At 40.6% G+C, this 19,225-nt stretch overlaps 2 protein-coding genes across 5 annotated transcripts in view; both read right to left on the bottom strand.

Annotated features, from left to right (window-relative positions):
* Window positions 1–2,901, bottom strand: part of tbc1d14 (TBC1 domain family, member 14) — a 43,306-nt gene extending 40,405 nt beyond the window's left edge. For 2 of the 3 annotated variants that reach the window (XM_023427167.2, XM_023427170.2), the window contains exons 1-2: window positions 2,805–2,901; window positions 2,331–2,493 (exon numbers count right to left, since the gene is read on the bottom strand). In XM_023427167.2, the coding sequence (XP_023282935.1) occupies window positions 2,331–2,379 (49 nt within the window). In that variant the 5' untranslated portion in view covers window positions 2,380–2,493; window positions 2,805–2,901. Of the gene's footprint in view, window positions 1–2,330; window positions 2,494–2,644; window positions 2,784–2,804 lie in introns of those variants that run through there. The other variant, XM_023427169.2, reaches the window with a different exon arrangement.
* Window positions 2,902–3,911: 1,010 nt separating this feature from the next.
* Window positions 3,912–17,822, bottom strand: kiaa0232 (KIAA0232 ortholog). 2 transcript variants are annotated; one of them, XM_023427154.2, is made up of 8 exons: window positions 17,638–17,822; window positions 15,261–15,833; window positions 14,671–14,811; window positions 12,553–12,622; window positions 12,350–12,434; window positions 8,819–12,200; window positions 8,529–8,637; window positions 3,912–7,096 (listed from the first exon to the last, which is right to left on the bottom strand). In XM_023427154.2, the coding sequence occupies exons 2-8, from the start codon at window positions 15,495–15,497 to the stop codon at window positions 7,080–7,082; spliced, it is 4,041 nt and encodes a 1,346-aa protein (XP_023282922.1). In that variant the 5' UTR covers window positions 15,498–15,833; window positions 17,638–17,822; the 3' UTR covers window positions 3,912–7,079. The 2 variants fall into 2 exon arrangements, with proteins under 2 accessions (XP_023282922.1, XP_023282923.1); XM_023427155.2 differs by lacking the exons at window positions 14,671–14,811; window positions 15,261–15,833; window positions 17,638–17,822 and adding an exon at window positions 13,403–13,526.
* Between the last annotated feature and the right edge of the window lie 1,403 nt (window positions 17,823–19,225).

The raw sequence follows: 19,225 nt of genomic DNA, 5'->3' as shown, positions 1-19,225 counted from the left end.
AAATGCACACAGCCTGTATTCAGAAACTGAGCCTTAAAACCAGCCGTCAAAAATCATTGTGATGATTGATTAGTTATTATGACGTCATTTATAAACCAAAAATGCCATGTTGGTCCTGTCCAGTTTCTCTGTTTTATATCAATGTAAACTGAATATTGTCTGTTGATCAGACAAAACAAGTAATCTGAAGACATCCTCTTGGTCTCTGGTGCATTGTAATCAAGGATAATAACCAACCATGCAGAGCAGGACCAGGGGGTTCACCATCTGGCAATTAGTTTGTGGTTGTTTGAGTAATTGCTGATTTGTCTGGTAATACTGTGAGGACCACAGAGGAATGATATAAGGTGACACCTGCATTATTATATTACAGGCTCCTCTGAGGTACATTTTAAAAGTTAAACACTTCATTGTTCACTTTATTTTAGTGCATATGCTTAAATAAATGTATGCTTAAGTCACCACAAACTAATTATAATTACTAAGTAATACAATGCAGAGAAAGTGGAAGAAAGGTTAGGGTAAACAGGAACCCACAGCTCATTTTTGCTCCAGGGACACTCTTAATCTGCCCTGATTGTGGTTTTCTGATATTTCATAGACTACACAATCAACCAAAAAATCTACAAATTGACAACTGCATCCTCACTAAATGCAAACATTATTAAAGGTTTCTTCCAATAGATCAGGGCATTAAATACATGGGCGTGGGAGCCTTGAGAGGCGAAAACTAATCCCACAGTAACCAGGCTGTAACAGGACTCTGCTATGTAATGAGAAAAGGGCCCCAGCAGGGCTACATCATGCTTTAACACCAGCTGGGAAGCTAAGCTAAAGCTAGAGTGTCTAAGCTCTCAAGCAGCATTAATTAAACTCCTGACTCTCAGGGACAGACACACTCCCTCCCCTTTCTGTTACACACTTCAGATCCATTCGACAGCATTCAAACATCGCAGTTAAGTTGTAGTTGTATGTGGAGGTGTTCTGTTTTTCAACAAAACAAGGACAAATAAGGGCTTTGAAAACACACACACACACACACACACACACACACACACTTGTCTTTTTATAAAGAACAATGGACTTCGCAATAACTAATTTACTGTAACTGTGAGCATGGTGAAACAACTAATTTGGTAAGTAAAATAAAAAGTCCAAACCCGAGCAGAGGGACTAATGTTTTCCAAATGGTTGACACACAAAGTCAGATTCTTACCCAAGCTCTAAACCATGACCTGCATGTGGTCATGTGAGCCTGGTAGACTTTGTCCCAGCTTGATCCTGTGCCAGTGGGGAAATAATGTATAACTACAGCTCAACAATAAATGTCAGGTTGTTTACAAACTCATTACTATTATTATTATTATTATTATTATTATTATTATTATTATCACCATGTACTGGTGAAAAAGTGGCATCCTTAGCTGAAATGCATTATATTTAAATAAAAATGCAGCATCACTCATAAGATTTTAATCACCAAGTATTAAGCAATTAACCGTGTGAGGGCCACACCAACACAGGCATGCATGTGCTTGTTGTTTTAAATCATGAAAAACAACAAGGGTGTTGTTACTGTCTACTTCACTGAATCACCCACCCAAATCTTGTGTTGTGAGTCATGTTATCACTATCAATAGCCAGCATGAGGAAACGCACCTTCACTTTCATCTTAGGTTGGCTGACATCACAGATTCTGAAAAGTTGTAAATTGCTCAAGTAGTTTTCTGAGTGGTTGAGATAGAGTTCAAATTTCTAAGCGGCACTTTTTCAGCTATAGAGTAAAATGAGCAAACACCTTGCAAGACAGTGGTAAGAAATAGACACGTCCAAGTAGATTAAAATTCACCTTTTTAACTCAGCGAGTGCAACTTATTCATTTAAATACATGCTGAATTGAAGACTGAGCTCATTTTAACTAGATTTTAAAGTTTCAGTTTTATCTCAGCACATGCTGCTTGAAACTTTAAATGTCTGCTGAAACAAAGACTGTCTTCTGACCAAATTAAAGACTGCAAAATGTTAAGAGTCAGGTACATTAACTGTGTGGTTTAAGGTTTAAATTGTATCTCAGCAACCGGCCTTTTGCATATTAAATGTGTGCCAATTCTAGACCGATATTAAATCATTCACAATTGCTCAATATTATGGTTTATTAACTGTGTAAATGCACGGTATTCAAAGCCACATTTAACTTAAAAAAAAATTTAAATGCAGTTTGGCTTGACCTGTAATGTTACCAGGGAGAACAGCACGAATAATATCAGTGCTGACTTTGTGCGTTATGTGCGTTAACCGTGATAAATACAAAGCGCATCACTGTGACCTACCACAGCGGCTGTCTCTTCGCTCCTGGGTGCCGTGGGTCGTGTTCGCCATGCTGCCGGTTGATGCTACAGGTGGGTGGCAGGTATCCGCCGGCCGGAGCGGTCCATGATGATGCTGTTACTACTGCTGCACCATCATCGCCTCCTTCCTGCCTCCTCAACGTAGCTTAGTGCACACAAGAAAAGCACTAGTGTGAGGCCATTTGCCGGGACAGACACATACATTCAACTCAAGGAGGAAAGGCGGCTGGTAAACATAAACAACACGTCGAACCGGATTTGCTCGCTAAGTGCACTTGCTGCTGTCGCCAACTCACATTTTCCCAGCGCTTCCTCAAGTGGAGACAAAATAAGTTCAAATACGAGAGGCATTTGTTTTTACTTTTGCTTTCACAGCATCAATAGGCAGAAAACAATTACGAGTTATGTGACCGAGCACATTTGGCAAGTTTATCCGGTATCCTAAACATTTCGTACCTGTGTCGACGCTTCCGCCGCCATTTTAAAACAAACTTGTATCGAGAGTGCGGTGTAATCGAGTCAAGAATGTTCACCGTCGATATATTCACCTGTCTGGACCTGAAGGCATTAATAATCGACCTCATAACAACCTGAGCTCCTGCACAGTCATATTATGGAGGCATTTTGGTACAAAAAGTGAACTCCACACCTACAATTTATTACATAACGATTTATAATAGTCGTTCATGTGAAAAACGTTGTAATATTACTTGTAGAATATCGATTGTCTTATTCTCAGGCTCCAAAATTGTGTTTTCTGTATAGCTGTACCTTGAATACCCTCGTGTAACTCCCTTCTCACATTGAGTAGTAAAGTTGCCATATTGATTGAAACCCGTATTAAACGTCCTGATTATATTGTTTATCAGATTCAATCAATTCGTATGTTCATTGTATGAATGAATGCAGTTCAGAGTGCCTTATGGGTTATTAAAAAAGTAAGACTACTAAGAAAGATATAGAATACATGTTTATGAAACAATGAGACCAGCAAAATTAAACATTTATTTAAAAGTAGTAAGTATACAAAATGAGGAAAGGAAATGTATTTCCAAGGTTTGTTTGTTTATTGTTTGAATAATCACTTGGCTACAGCTACTAGTAACATATACATAAATCTCATATATAAATAACTATAAATAGATATATCTTATATGAAGCAAAAGTGATGGTGACTTGATGGCTGTACTAGTGTCCACTAAACAGTAGACACTGATCAGCCTGACTGGTGTTTAGCACTTTTTGTTTCCAGTGACAACCCACAATATAAATATCTTAATGCCAATGGATGTTTCTTAAAATGTTTCAAACTTTCACAAAAATATTATTAAGCATACACCTTCAAATAAAATAAGAAAACGGCTAAAGACCGATATGTGTTGTAAGTTATGAAGAAGCAGTCTCTGCTACAGCATCCTCACCCTGCCCTCTAGTGTTACCATGAGGTTGTGTAGCTAATAAGTAAAGCTGTTCTTCCTGTCTGAGCAGTCACCGCCTTTGCATGTGCACTAAAAAAAAAACAAAAACAAAAGAGAAACAAAGAAGACAGAGGAGTTCATCGGCTGAGGTTTGGTTTATTCCTTTATTAGATGTTAAGAAAATCCACAATGAAACAAAATAATTTACTCAGGGTGTACATGAAATTAGAACAACACAGCTACTCTGGACAGATGGGATTTAGGAACATAGAGGAAGGGTGAGGGTGAAGGAGCATCATCTGGGTGGGAATGAAAAGACGAGGAAAACTCGTTTTCAGTTTTCAGTGCTAGATATGCATCTGAAAATCAGCCACCCTGTCAATGTCGCTCCAAATGCATATACCCCCACTGAATGCATTTTCTCATAAGTGTTTTTTGTTTTTATTTATTTTGTTTTTATTTATTTTTTTTTTAACACGGCCTATCAAAATGGAAGAATTAAATGGAGAAAGGTGTGATGCATTCCTTTCAACTCTCATGTAAGTTAGCTTCTTGCACACATTCATTGACAGATTCTCTCTCTCTCTCACACACACACACACACACACACACACACACACACACACACACACACACACACACACACACACACGCTCTTTCAATCATTGATATCACCTCACTCGCATTTTTTTTTATTTTTTAAACCAAAATATTTTGTTCAACCCAACATAAAAAGATGGAGAGTGATGTCTGCATGCTGCATTTTCAGAGACATTCCATGGTTTATTTTTTCTCAGGTGTCCCTCACTCAAAAGTAATCAACATGCAAAATTAACTGAATGACTTTTCTCCATAAACTGTTGAATGTTAACATGCGCCAAGGTATTGCATAGGACTCAGGGCTTTTGAATTCCCCTCCGCATTGCTTATGCAATCTACAATGGCTTAGTTCTTTTTTTTTTCCCCCCCTAAAACTATAGCTCTAAATTAATGACAGTCACCTCTGTGGTTTGCTTGGAGAGAACTCCTGTCAATAATTACTGCTCTACAATCAAAGAAAGGTTTTACATTAATGCATCAATGCACTGTCACGGGTCTGAGTGTAGATTATGCAGTATGCTTATATTAAAAAATTCCTGAGTGTCTGATGACTGTCAAAGAAAGGTGACAAGACCCTGAAGTTGAGTACCTTTCATTCAGCTACTTGGGAGTCCTTTTTTCAATTGAAGTGGCATTGGATTGAACAAATCTTGGGCCTTTACAATCTTTGCATTTTCAAATGAGGAAGCCATTTCCAAAGCCATGCCCGCGATAGAGACACTTTCGCCTGCAACACTGCTTTAAAGCAAGTCTGCTCACTCTGATAACATATTTTTAATTACCCGTTAATGGAAGGATGATTTTAGTTATCTGTGCTTCAGTTTCAAGGTATGATGTGACAAATAAGTCACCCTGCTACTGTCCTCAAAACCTGTTTGAAAAAATAGAGTTAAATCAGAGGGAAATATATCTGCAGACGCTTTTAACTAAATGTAATTTTCAAAGCACAGGTCACGAGAAGGGTCAGCAAACAACATCTCAAAGGTTTCGTAGCTACTTTGTTCAGGGTGTGTCGAATTGGTGGGGCACTAATGCATTTATATTTTTGTGAATATATGTCTGCATATATTCACATTTCTCTGAGATAAAGTTCTAGTACACTCACTCTGAACCAGTGCCTTCACAAGTTCTATGCTGACACACACAGTGAGACATTACTCAATATTTCAACAAGATATATTGTAAACCAAAAAATAAAAACACACCTCACATGGAAAAAAAAAAAAAGCATTTGTACCTTAGTTTAATTATAACCATGTTTTTTGGTTTGACCATTGCCCCGCCACTTGTTTTGTTATAGATTTTGTTTAGTTGCAGCATGGACAGTTAACATCACTCAATGCTGATTTTGTCCTTTCTGCTGGGAGACAATGAACTGAAACGATGTGTAAAAAAACGTGAGATTTAAATACCTGCAAGTATTTCTGCTTCAGCTGTTACAGGCCTGACAACTAAGAGGTTACCTTAAAATAAAAACCAAGCCACATTAAGCAAAGAATCAGGCAAAACTTTTTTCTTCTTTTCACAATTTTTCGCAAAAATATATTCATGGAGTCTGACTGTCTGGACTACAAACAAAACTAGGCTTTGCCATCTACTTATCACAGCCATAAAATGGAACTGCAACTCCAAAAGATTTTTGAACATACTTATAGCACCAATAGTCTGTACCATAGAAATTACAAAAAAAAATTTAAAAAAGTTTCATTCAATTGCAACACAGGTGTCTGCAGAAATGGCTGTAGTCATGTCTTTTCATGATGGGTCTTGACCCCAGAACACAAACTTTTTTTCGTTTTTTTCCCCAATTCTTTTACAGCATTGCATTTCAAGTAGATTATTAGTATTTTTGCCAACAAAACTCCTTTTGATTTCCTGTTTTTTTCTTTTTTTATTGTTATTTTTAAAGGATTTTTTATTTTAGCCTCACAAACCATACTATGTCTACTGCTAGCTTTTGAAAGACTATCACCATTCAAAGATCAGACTCATTTATGATAACTTTTCACACATGGGGAATTCATGGATATTTAGAAGAAAGCTGCACACATTCTCTACTTCACATTCAGAAAGTCTTCCAAACAAACTATTTAAATTAAACTCTCAAATTCTTACACAACTCAAAAATCTCAACATCTGTTATAATGTCTTTCTGAACACAAGATGGAAAGTAGAGTATGTGATAGCAGTTGTTTCACACAACATTAGGTTTAACTAGAAAAAGAGGAGTGAGACTGGCTGGACAAACATACATGCACAACCATTCAGACACCACCAACTACCAGTAACCTAGTTCAAAAGCAAAATGGTGGGAACAAAACTGACAAGGATAGAACAAAAGATTGTCCCTACTACCTAACTGTGAGACTTGAATGAGGATCAGTGTACAGAAGAATCAACTGAAACAAATTCTAAAATGCCTAAAATGCATGTCCGCACATGGCATCACTCAAAGACAGAATATGTTTTTTTGAGTTTTCCTATTTTTCACTCACTTTTTGTTGATCTGATTGTTGATTACACATGGATTTAAGTTAGTAAATGAAAACCAGCAGGGTTATGTGCGGGGTTTTGGAGGGGTGTCTCAGAAAATTAGCCTACATTAGGTTTTCCAGCTCTGAGATGACCCTGAATCTTTGCTGGTAGAGGTCCAGTCACAAAAGGAGAGGAAGTTTCCTCTCGAAGACGAGCGTCCTCTGCAAAACTGGAGTATTCAAATGTTGCTGCTCCCTGGAGAGGGAAGACAGAGAAAAAAGTTAGAATGCTGCGTATAGAAATATCCATGCTAAATATCACTGCACTGTTGCTTCCTTTACCTCCTGCATCTGTTGAATTTTCAAAGTGAACAGGGTCTAAAAAGTACCAACCTCTTAGTGTCAGTTTGTGAGCATTTTTAGAGTTTCATCGTTTGTGAGCTGCCTTACTGTGACCCTTCAGTTTCTGTGACCTAATTAGGAATTTCAGCTTGATTGCCACAGCAAATGTCTTTACCATGTTCACTCAGGGGATTTTGGAAGCTGTTACCAAAAATGGCAGTACTGTTTAGATGGCTTAAATATTTTGACAGCAGCTGAGCTTAATATTTGGCCGATCCATCAGTTTCTTCTAGTTTCTTCATCTGTAAACTGTTAATGTACCGCAATATAACATAGTAGGAATTCACTCTCTCAAAGACTGACCATTCATTCTTAAATCAAGGTTTACAATCAATAAAATGTATTTTATTTTGGGTCACTTCACACTGATCTACTCTTTCTGAGCTTATGTTACAGATTTACACTGTTCACTTAATACACCTGTTGTACTGTTTGAGTGTGACTACACCCAGATCCCACAAGGTGCTGCTGTATTCCAGTGGCCAGCTAAGCGAGAGTCAAGGAAAATGAGAGAGCACATAAATATTGTTGCATGGTTGGATATGTTCTGGGTCCAACAGAGGAAACGAAAAAAAAAATGTTCACTTCCTTCCTTGCTTCCTTGCTTTCTGTGCCCTAAACAAGCACCCTGTTGTGCTTTCGGTTTAAGGACTTTATATTTAGACAATTGCTGTTATTGCTGTATTATGTGTTGGTAATTTCAACTGTTGATGAGTTCAGGTTACAGTATTGCCTTGTAGCTGTGATTAAATACTTTCATTATTACAAGTAGTCCTTTAGATTACATTTATTCTGGTAATATGGCACTGTAAGACTATTTAATATCTATGGAGAGCAGAGTGTCAGTGTGGATCTGTGGCAAGATTTGGACATACAGTTTCCAATCAACAGCAGCACTTTAGAGCTTAAGTAGGTAACTAGCAGTAAAGTAACAAGTTAAAACAAGTTAAGACTTTCTTTGTCCAACACAAATAGTAAAAATATTGTGTGCAGACTTCAACAGAGTTCATCTGGTGCAAGATGACTCACTTCCAAACTACAGTTTTCAGCTCATACTCTGTGTTGGACCATATATGTACAATTAATTGTGTTTAGTAAGTTGTATGTTAACTAATTACTTTTACCCCTAATACAAATGTGAGTGTGATACTAATAGTCTCTTAATTTGAAATAAAAATAATGACAAAAGCATGAACTGTCAGTGGTTTGATGTGATGTGAATGAAATGGTAAAAATTTTAAATTGCTTAATTTAATAATTTAAAGGCTTTTTCTTAACACATTTACCTGTACACTGAGAGCCAGGGAAAAGGGGTGAATAGAGTGTGTTCTGCCACCAGCACTCATCTTGCTGGTTGCCAGTTCCTCCCTGTCCACTTATATTTAACAGAGGGAACTAAACGAGACAAATGAGAAGTGGTTAGTGTGTTTCGGTAAACAGCTGCCTGAGACATCACAGGTGGAACCTGACAACAGCTGATGTCAGATTATGAAATACTGTATGGTTAGGTCTATATTTTTGTTACTGATGACAACACACTGATAATCTTAGGAAATAATTTCAAAGAAACCCTCACCTCTGGCACATCTCCAACAAAGTCATAAGCAATCCCATACTTAGGGATCTGACCTGCTGGTGCACATAAACAGGACTGTTTCTCTCCTGAAGATTCCTCTTTTTGAATCTTGGCGACTGAGACGTCCGTCTGTCCACCTGCAGTTGATGCAGCTGCTGCCGTTTTGCAGTCTAAGCAAATCTCTTGCTCAGCGATTGGCAGGAGGGCACTGGAGCCCTCCTGTGAATCCAGAGAAGTCTGGGCACTCTTCTCCATGCCAGACTTCTTTAATCTGGGTAAAAATTTACCAGATTCCAGTTCTGACTTCCCATAATAAGGGCCCTCACATTCTGCATCCTCCTCCAGAGGTTTGAGGTCTGCCTGAGGATCATCAAAGACGTCCACTGGCGCCAGGACGGGAAAACTCATCTCCTCTTTGTCAGTCTCAGCCTCTGAATCACTTACTCCTCCAGGAGACAACTCTGAAGCTGAAATTGGTCGGAAATGAGTCCTGGGGGAAATGCGAATGGCCCTATACTGCGTCCGGTTGATGCCATATATTCGTGGGTGGAAGGTTTCATTCTCTGAGTCCGAGCAAAGAATAGATTTGGGCTTGAAACCTGGACTGAAAGAAGCCATGTCCTCAGGCTCAAAAGAACACTCAACATGGAGGACTTGAGAGAAGGGATTGTTTAGGTTGAAGGATGCGAACGGGTATTCTAAACCTTGCTCCTCACTATGCAAGCCTCCGTAAGATCCAAGCAAATCTTCATGGAAGATGAAAGAAAATCCCTTATTCAATCCATCTCCACCTCCTTTAATGGCCTGGTCACTCTGCCCAAAGGACACAAGAGGCCTCCACAGGGGCCTGTGCCCAGGGGCGAAGCAGCTGCTCGTGTTCATGAAAACATCTGTGCCAGTGATGGTGAGCATGTCAGAGCTAGAAGCAGATGCAGCTGCGGCAGCACACTGTAGCAGGCTATCTTGGGTGTCACTTGGCGGCACAACAGCCCAATTTTTATCACCGCTTAGTGTCTTCAACTCTCCATACACCCCTCCTAGGATGAATGATGTACTCTCCTTGTCAGAGTTCAAGTCCCAGGGCTTGGACGGAGTCATGTAATCCCCAGCACCATCTACCTTGGAGAGTTTGTTTTTGGCTAAGTCCTGTTCTTCTTTCTTGCCTTCCCAAAGGTGATACTCTGACCGTTGCACTGCTTTTTTCTGAGGTCCCTGAATTGGAAGTCCTTTTGCCTGCACCTCCGGACAGCTGCAGCAGTAACTGCCTGACTCATCTGAGAACAGCCCCTCGCTTGGTTTTTCTGCTCCTTGCCTTGACATTACAGATTTGCCATCTCTGATTGCAGTCCAAATGTCCTTTATTATCCCTGAGCTGTAATCATCACTCTGTTGGTTTGTGTTGTCCGAAAACATGCCAGTGCTGTACTGTTTACTCTCATCCTCCTCTAATGCTATACCACAAATGGACTCCAATTTAGATTTTTTGGTGAAGGTCTGATTGGATGCTGTGCTAACACTGACCTCCTCACACTTTCGTCCAGTCCCATCTTGCAAAAAATCCAAGATTTCATCCTCTAGATATGTACTAGAGAGAGGAGGGATTATACAATCAATCTCTTCATTGCCAATTTGAGCAGCATCTTCTGTGGGAGCATTTCCTTGTTCGTTGTCTGAACGCGTCTCCTCTGAATGTGACCACGGACTGCAAGTTCGCGTTGAAAGGTTAGAACAGTGTTCAGTTTCGTCAAAGGCACTATTTTTGGTCCATATTAGCAAACGAGACTGTTTATTAGAATGTGGGTCGAGACAGCTACAGACGTCTGTGTTGTTTTCGTGACCGTGGGTGAGTGAGTCACGGGGAAAAGGAAAAGTGGGGCTGTCATACTGCAGCTCAAAAAGAGAGAAGCAGGATGAGTTCAAACCAGATGGTTCACTGGTGGCCTCAGGGACAGGTGGCTCCTCCAGATTTCCAGATAGCTTGCTCAGGGTGAATGAAACACTATCAAGGAGGGGGGAAAGCCGAATGGGAGAGTCTCCTATGAAGCTTTCTCCATCTATATCTTCTGAAGTAGATGGTGAATAACATCCCCAAACTTGAGCCATGTTTTCAAGATCCTCCATTAAGAATCCAACAGATCCCGAAGCTTCCTGTGAGTCTGCCCGTATTGCACTTTTCCCTTGCTGCTCAAGGCCATCTAACACTAAACAACATTCTGCCTCAACGTCTCTTTGCTCTTTGCTTTTTTGTCGAATCATGCTTAAGATCCGACTCTCTTGTATCGAGTCTGAGGCACTAGTATCCAATATGGATTGATAAATATCAACTTCATAGAAGTGAGTGAATTCAGACAGATGCTTGTCATCTAAATCTCTACTATCCTCTGGCTGAGGGCAGCTTGAGGTCCCAGTGAGTTCAGCAGTTTCATCCTCTGTTTCACCAGGCCCTTCCACAAAGTGCCCATCCACGAACGAGCCTGCTGCTAGGTATGCCCTCTGGTAGCTCTCATTGGCAATGCAGATTCCCTGGATTCCCTCCGACAGCCTCTCGATGTCAGTTGACAAGGCGAAGCCATCCGAAGAGTCTATCTTGCTTCGATATTTTGTTTCCAGCTTGCTTTGTCTGCTGCTGAAAGGTACAAAATACTCTGTGATGGGCTCAGTGTACCAAAGTGGCTCCTCCATATATTCCTTTTTGTTTCTGGCCTCAACTCCGGACTCTTTTGCTTCCACCCAGCCTGGATCTTTATGAATCTCCTTGAGCGGTCTCTTCCCCTTTTTGTAAAGCTGTGGTTGTTTGGCAGCACCTCCAGTAGCGCTGCTACTGCTCCCTCCTGTGTGTCTTCGCTCTTCTTTGTCCATTACTTTCACCTGTAGCTTCACCTGCCCACTGTTGCGTATTCTCTTATTCTTTGCAGCCTCTCTGGATTTGTGCCTTATTCTAACTGCCTTGCTTCTGGATGACTTAATGTCACCCTGGTTCCCGCTTGAGCTGGAGCCTGCCTCACTAGAGCCAGACGACCAGGATCTGGGTCTGTGTTTGCCCTCAGATCTGTGTCTGGTCTGTCTCTTGGAGTGGACGGTAGATTTCTCCTCCGCTGCTGCGCCACCATGGTATCGGTTTTCTTTCTCCCTCTTGCTTCGTCGTGGCTGGCCTCTTTCGTTGGTCACGGTAGTGATGGTACCACATGCCTCGAGGTTTCGCTCCTTTGCAGCCTCACCTTCACTGTTGCAATCTTTTGGGGAAGAGGTGTCTGTGCTCGTCTGTGGGGCTGCAGAGGATGATGAACTTGAGTATGTGCAGGCCTTAGCCTTGTTCCACACCGTCATGATCTCTTGGAGACAAACAGGTTTCTCTGACAAAGGAGGAAAGGCTTCATAATACCTGCAGTCACAACAGACAAGACAGAAAAGTAGATTTTAATGCATTCACAGCAGAATCATTCAAATAAACAAGTGTGGGTGTGTTTTGCAGCTACTTTTTGTAAACACAAAAACACATAGGTTCACCATGTCCACATTGATATAGCTTACATTTCCACCTGGTCCTTTGAAGAGGGGGACTCAGCTCGCTCTGGAGACTGAGAGCCATCAGATTTCTTTTGAATCTGTTTTTCCTCTGTAAAAGACATTAAAGAATACAACATCATATCAGAACAGCCATTACTCAACTTTATGTATTTATTTATTTAATCAAAAAAGGTTCTGAATTTGTTAGTTAAGGGAGTAAACCAAACCTTTCTGTTTGTTTTGGATGTCCTTAAGTTTAGAGCAAAGCTCTTCAACCAGGCTCTCAATTCCAGAGTTCTGCACAAAAGAACACGACAAACGACAGATTTTTGAGTCACACATTTTTCCATTTGTAAAATTGAGCTTGAAAAATAATTACAATTGGTCTTAGCACACTGACATATAAACATGTTTGGTGAAGGTTATATGCCCAGAAATGGGAATGAAATGTAATTTGAAAATCTGAAAACTGATTGATGATTAAGTCAATCAACATCATGTTCAGAGAAGACAAAAAAAAAAACAAACAAGCCCTGACATAAACACCAAAGAATTGTATTTCAAGAGCCTTAGGTGAGAATGCAGAGTTTCCAACAGCTACTTTTACCACATATGTGACTCAAAACAAAGAATGAAAGGCACGGGGTTGACACAAGTCAAACCAGCTGACTTGTGAGAGCTTTGGCATGCTTGGCGATGACTGTGCTATATTTAGGTATAGTGCAGAAATGGTTTCCAAAAGAAAAAAAAAGAAAAGAAAAGAATAAAAGAAAAATAAAAGGCTAGGCAATAGCATAAGTGATTACCTCACAATGTTCCGAAACAATGAACATTTACTACTTATCATGTTTGGCTTACTGCCTTCTCAAATTGAGCAATGTGATTTATGAAAAACAAATAAACAAGGGTTTGAAATAAACAACACAACCAAGTTAAAATGCTAGCTTAAACCAAACAGGCACTGTCAGATAAATGGCTCAAACAAATCACAACATAGCTGCTCCACAGTCCGAGTCCTGCCACACTTTTTAGCTCACTCATTTCCTGTTCACTCTTCTAGAAAATATTATTCCTTACCATGCCACCTCATGAAAGGCAAAGCAAGGTTTTCTCCTGCCCTGCGTTTCCTCTTGCATCATTGTGCTAATGCCAGTCAGCTGACAGCCGACCGAGTCTGCTGCTCACTGCTGCAATCCCGTGCAGCGTGTTCTGGTTAAAAAATAGACCGCAGAGTCCAGTCCCCAGAGAAGAGCTCAACACTCCTCCTCTTGCCTTGCAGACCATTCCCCCTACCCTCCCCCCAAGCTTTGTGTCACTCCCAACTAAAGCACACCTTCCATACTACTGCTGGACAGAAAAAAAATGTCAGCAAATCTCTGTAGCTTTTTCACTCAGAAGAGGCATAAAATACAATCTATACTTCAGGAAAAGATACTTTCACACAAATGCCATTCCACTGAAGGTCATGGATTGTAAGTAAGGACAGCATTGTTTTATGTCAACGAAGAACTTTGAACTGCTGACCTTAACATAACCTTTCTGATGAAGACTAACTGAAGGTGTGGCCACCCAGCCAAATAAAGTGACATTGCATTTACAATAAAGATCTCCCCTTGTTCAATGCTTTAGCCTCCCACATTGACAAGGCTTTATTCACCGACTATTCACGTGATTCATGCAATTAATATCTGCATGACTGCACTTTAACAAGCAACAAGGAGTACTACAGTAACAGATTCCTGACATTATTAGACAAATTACACCCTCATGCCTTCTCTATTCAGAATGCTTTTCACACTTTTCATTCAAAAGTTTCATAAATTATTAGAATGGCACTAAGTAGAGAGCATAACTCTGTCAAGGCCAAACAATCCTAGATATAATCTGGACCTGCGTCAAACTGTACAAAGTCATAGATCTCAACACTATAAATACGTCTGAGAATTTGACGAAAGTGACGAAAAACACCCTCGCAATGTTAAGGAAAGCGCCCCTCCGTCCCTTTAACCACATCAGCACCAAAATTGGACAGGTTCTTCCCTGACCCATGCCTCATCCCTCCACCAAGTTTGGTGCATATCGGTTCAGTAGTTTTTGCATAATCCTGCTGACAAACAAACCAACAAACAGACATGGGTGAAAACATAACCTCTTTGGCGGATGTAACGAGGCAGGTCAAACATTTCCTGCTTGAGCATGAGTAATAAATGGTTTGCATTCCAGCAAACCGAAAGCGATTCCAACAGTGATTACTTTACATCACAGAAAAATAAAGGATAATTTGACCACTCCTCAAACACAATTAGAACCACAGGATTACAACAATCAGGCAGAACAATACTTACTTCATCAGATGCGGAGCGGAGGCATTGCACAGCAGCTTGTTTCTTCATTTCCTCAAGACTCAGGTCAGTCCCTCCTTTCTTCTTACTCTTACCCCATTTCTTCCCAGCTCCCTTCTCCCAGCCCAAGAAGATGTCATTTTCCTGTCAGTCACAGAGGACAAACCAATGATAAACAGTAACATGGAAATAGGCAAAGCATATAAAGATTATACATATTATATACTATACTACATATGCATATTAAAAACATGTATTAACATTTCTATACAGTCTTATGTACCATAACAATCTGCACACAAACAGCAGATTGCATATCAGCAAATGCAATGGCAAATGACAGAAATCAAAGGAGGAATTAGTCAACGGTACAAGTGCCATGGCATGAAAGAAAAACCCCATTGTTAACTTGTTGCGGTAAATTGATATCTTCCTATAACAATGTCATTATATTCACAACACAAACTTCCTCTCCTGAATAAAAGTCACTACCCATTCAGATGACAATACACTGCACAAACAAAGACAAATAATTATTTTATAAGCTGTTTGAATTGACAAGAAATATTTTTTTAAAGGTAGTAAGAAGGCACCTGGTCCTGCAGGTCGTAGTCATAACTGTCATGCAGGAGAAGGCTGAGGACATAGCGGGTGTAAATCATGGCATCAATCCCGCACTTCTCAAGCTCCTGGCCAAGCCAGCTTTGTACTGGCCCCAGCGACTGGAGCAGGGACATCTCTGAGGCAGGTAGGGGGCCCACAAGGGGGTAGGGGCAAGAGAGGTTTTCAGGAGGAGCAGGACCGTCTGAATCGGTGCTCACTGGACGCATGGGACCTCAGGTGTTGGCCATTCTCAGGTGGAGCGGCATTGTGATGGGTAGTTATGGGTGGTTGGCGGAGAAGGGTATGGAGAGAGGATGAGGCAGAACCTATCTGGAAGAGGGGGCAGTCACTCCAGCAGGATGCACTGAAGGGGCTCTACATGTGGAGGCATGTAGTAGGTTTTTTTTTTCTTTTTTTTATTGCTTTGAGCAAAAGAGGGGATTTTACTCGTCAGGCATGGCTTATGCTGCTGATGATCTCAGCTGCTGAGCAAAACACAAGATGTGTTTGCGTCTCAGTTGCAGGGGTCCATTTTGGGGCTATTCTCACTTCATCGGCACAACCTGAAACAGAGCAAACAAATATTAAAATAAAAATAAAGATACGCTGCTTTAAAGTGATAAACAGGTTAGTAATAATAACTGAGACTCCACAGTACCAAGCTCTAAGACAGGCTAGGGTTTAAACTCACTAGACTGGACTCACTTACATTAATGCGGATGTATCTCAAACACCGAAGTTATTCCATTCTATAGGTGTAATGTTTAATAAATGCAATCTAACTCAACAAATGACAGGAGAAGTGGTCATGACCAGTGACAACATCTTTCTGAAATGCCTAAATGAAAGCGAGGTTTTGTAATACCTCTAAGACAGGAAGCACCACCTTACTTATTATCATTATTTTTATCATTACCTCCACTACAATCGCAAAAAACAAAAGCTGTATAGTTTCAATTGTGAGTAATGGAACTAAAAATGTACCGGATTAGAGTCCATGACAAAACAACTGACAAGCAACTGAGTGTAACTGTGTGGGAATCGCTTGCTGTCAAGTTCATGTGTTTCATATGGCAGCAGTGGATTAGAGAACCGACGCGAAGAGCAAATGGAGGCTGCACCGATTTGATTGGCTGGCCCAGTAGTCACTCAACAGTGGCATATTATAGGTTGCCCGTTAGAGACGTCAAAAGGGCAAGATAAGAAGCTTTGCAGTATGCAACCATACCATGTCGGCAGTCAGCGCCGCTACACAAAATAACATTGTGTCAGTTAAATAAATGCAGATTGACAACAACTGAAACGTTTGCTAGCTTTATCGATCGTAGCTAAATATGGCTGACCAGTGTCTACAACCCAGCTGTTTCTTGTATAAATACTAGCCCCGGCAGCTAGCTCCTGACTGCATTATCCACATACCAACTTTATTCTACAATCCATGATTAAAAGGCAATTTAACCGACATGGAAAGGAACAAAATAATGCCGTTAAAGCAGACTTAACTAACGATTAACCTACTTTTGGTGTATTGTAACTTCGTGCGTGCAGATACTGATGATTTGCTGACATTAATGCTACATTGCTGGGCTATAAACGATGTCAGAGATTAAGTATTGGTGTCATTAATATGTTAATATGTCATAGAACCGGCGACTTGGTAACAGCCGAAGTGTCAACCAATGTTTCACTGACTTGTGGTATTAACTCCGGTTAGCTAGCGTCACTTGGCAGTCAAGCAGCAAGGTTAGCTGGACCACCGACCTTTAGCTAATGAGCTAAGTTAGCCAAGTTAGCTGCCGACAGCTCCCCGTCCTCTGTCAAGACAGTTTATTATTATGTTTACGATTACCTAGGACGCATCATCCAGGTGAGACGGGATACATTTCAGTTTAATTAGTTTGATCAAAATGTCTCCCCGTCCCAACGAAGACTAAGGTTAGTTTGGTATGTGTCGGGCAGGTGAACGGAGGCTGCTTCTATACGGTGACATTAAAGCCCGACGGTTCCCCATTAAATAGTTAGCCAGCGTAGCAAACGGCAACGCGCTAACGTTAGGCCAAGTCTAAAGTTTCAGTTGGAAGCATAGCACACAAAATAGCCCAAAGTATATTACAATACAGCTAAGATGTTTGATTCTATTTCAAACCAACGTTATCTTTCACGTACGCTTGTTGTTGTGACCGAGGGGGAGGAGGAGCGGCTGCCCCGGCAGACTACTAGAGGACTGTCAGACGTTTTCCCTTCAAAAATGTGCGCCATATCGTCATACAGCGAAAGAGTAAGCTGGCTAAACATGGGACACTAAACGCGGACAAAAACACCACAGTGCGAAAAGAAAACTCCCATTCAGCTCACAAGTTTACTTACCTGCCGTGGGCTGAAGTAGAGAGAAGCAGCGAAAGGGGAGCGGCTATTTCTCTCCCGCTGCCGTTCCGAGCTTGAGCTCTGGAATCCGCTGCGGTAGCATCGCGTATCATGGACGCCGACAGAAATGGCGCTGTTTCCACATTCAGTCCTTCTTCAACAACGTCAAGGAAACCGGCGACATTCGGGCTCAAACAGAAGGAAGGTCATTCCTTGATGACACATACTATGTAGAGCCACAATGTCGCCTATCAAAAGCCAGTTTCATTCACAGAAGGACTATTGAATGCGCCACCCTCCGCGCTCGTATCTAGGCAACAAGGCAAACTTCCGCCGTCCTGTTCGTGTAGGTTTGATTCCTCCGCTAGGGTATTGCATCAGAAGCACAACTAGTACTCTCATCGTTTGTGCTCACATTAAAATGCTGAATAACATTAAGTAGATTATACTCAAAACTGTAAATTTAATAAATGATACCTCAACCACTGTAGTTTTGCAGTTTGCCAATATTCTTTATTAACAGTGTTATTTTTTATATCTAATTTGTTCATGGTGGCATTTTCATATATTAGTCATGTTGTGCTACACAAAACACACACCTAATCAACAACACCAGGAATATCACGTCTTTGTATTTAATTCTTTTCTATTTTATGACTGTAGATTTGAGTTTTAGACCTCTTCTCTACAACCAGTACATAATGTCCTTTTAAATTAAACTTTTCAGTTATATCTTTTACAAATCAAGAAAACTGAATTTGATTCTAGTTTTTTTTCATGTCCATTTTTTTTTCATTTACACTCCTGTTATAATAGTTTCTATAGAAATATTGTACTTTTTCTGGTGTGATCATATGTTTAATTACTGATGCTATTTTATCAGTAACAGAAGATTAGATGTTGGCCATCTTACACCCATCATAATTGTCCATGTGGTAAGGACAGTGCATCTATTTTGGCAGATTCAAATACAAGTAGATGCCATGTCAGAAAATGTCCTTTCCAAAATATTGATTGTTTTTATTTGAACTAATTTAGTATTACTGGGGCCTTTTTTTTTTTTTAAATATGGATCACTTTTTGGTCAAAGCATATTATTCTTGCAGCTTAACATTAGACTGTCTTAACTTTTTATCAAAATCCAATACCATCTGCTCCTGCTACTGTACCTGTAGTAACTGCTCCTGTTACTACAACTGTGGTGATACCATTACTACCAGTACTATTTATAGCACTGCAACTCCTCAAGAGCAAAAGTTGTACAGTGTGAACCAGAAACCCTTTACTGCTTCTGGCAGGTCTACCAAAGCCTCTACCCACTAAGTGTGTGTGTTTATGTTGGGGGTGGAGCTTATTCTCTAGACTGACCACCTGCCCTCTCTATAGGGTCTATAGTGTGGCACACTTCATCTGCCCTCTGACCCCAGGGGTTATGATCCATGCGTCAAGGGCTATTGACCAGCTGTTTGCACTCCTGCTGCCACCTCCGCACATGGCCACCTATAGAATGACTCTCTTGTGGTTCGCTGCCTCCTTGCAGTGTTAAAATAGATAATTATCATTAAGTGCATGTGGAGTGAGTGTGTGAGTA

Source organism: Seriola lalandi, unplaced genomic scaffold (genome assembly GCF_002814215.2).
Source record: "Seriola lalandi dorsalis isolate HSWRI2012SDOR001 ecotype SW California unplaced genomic scaffold, Sedor1 jcf7180002054854, whole genome shotgun sequence".
NCBI lineage: Eukaryota > Metazoa > Chordata > Actinopteri > Carangiformes > Carangidae > Seriola > Seriola lalandi.
The sequence above is the reverse complement of the archived record's forward strand: the minus strand, read 5'-3'. Positions and strand labels throughout refer to the sequence as shown.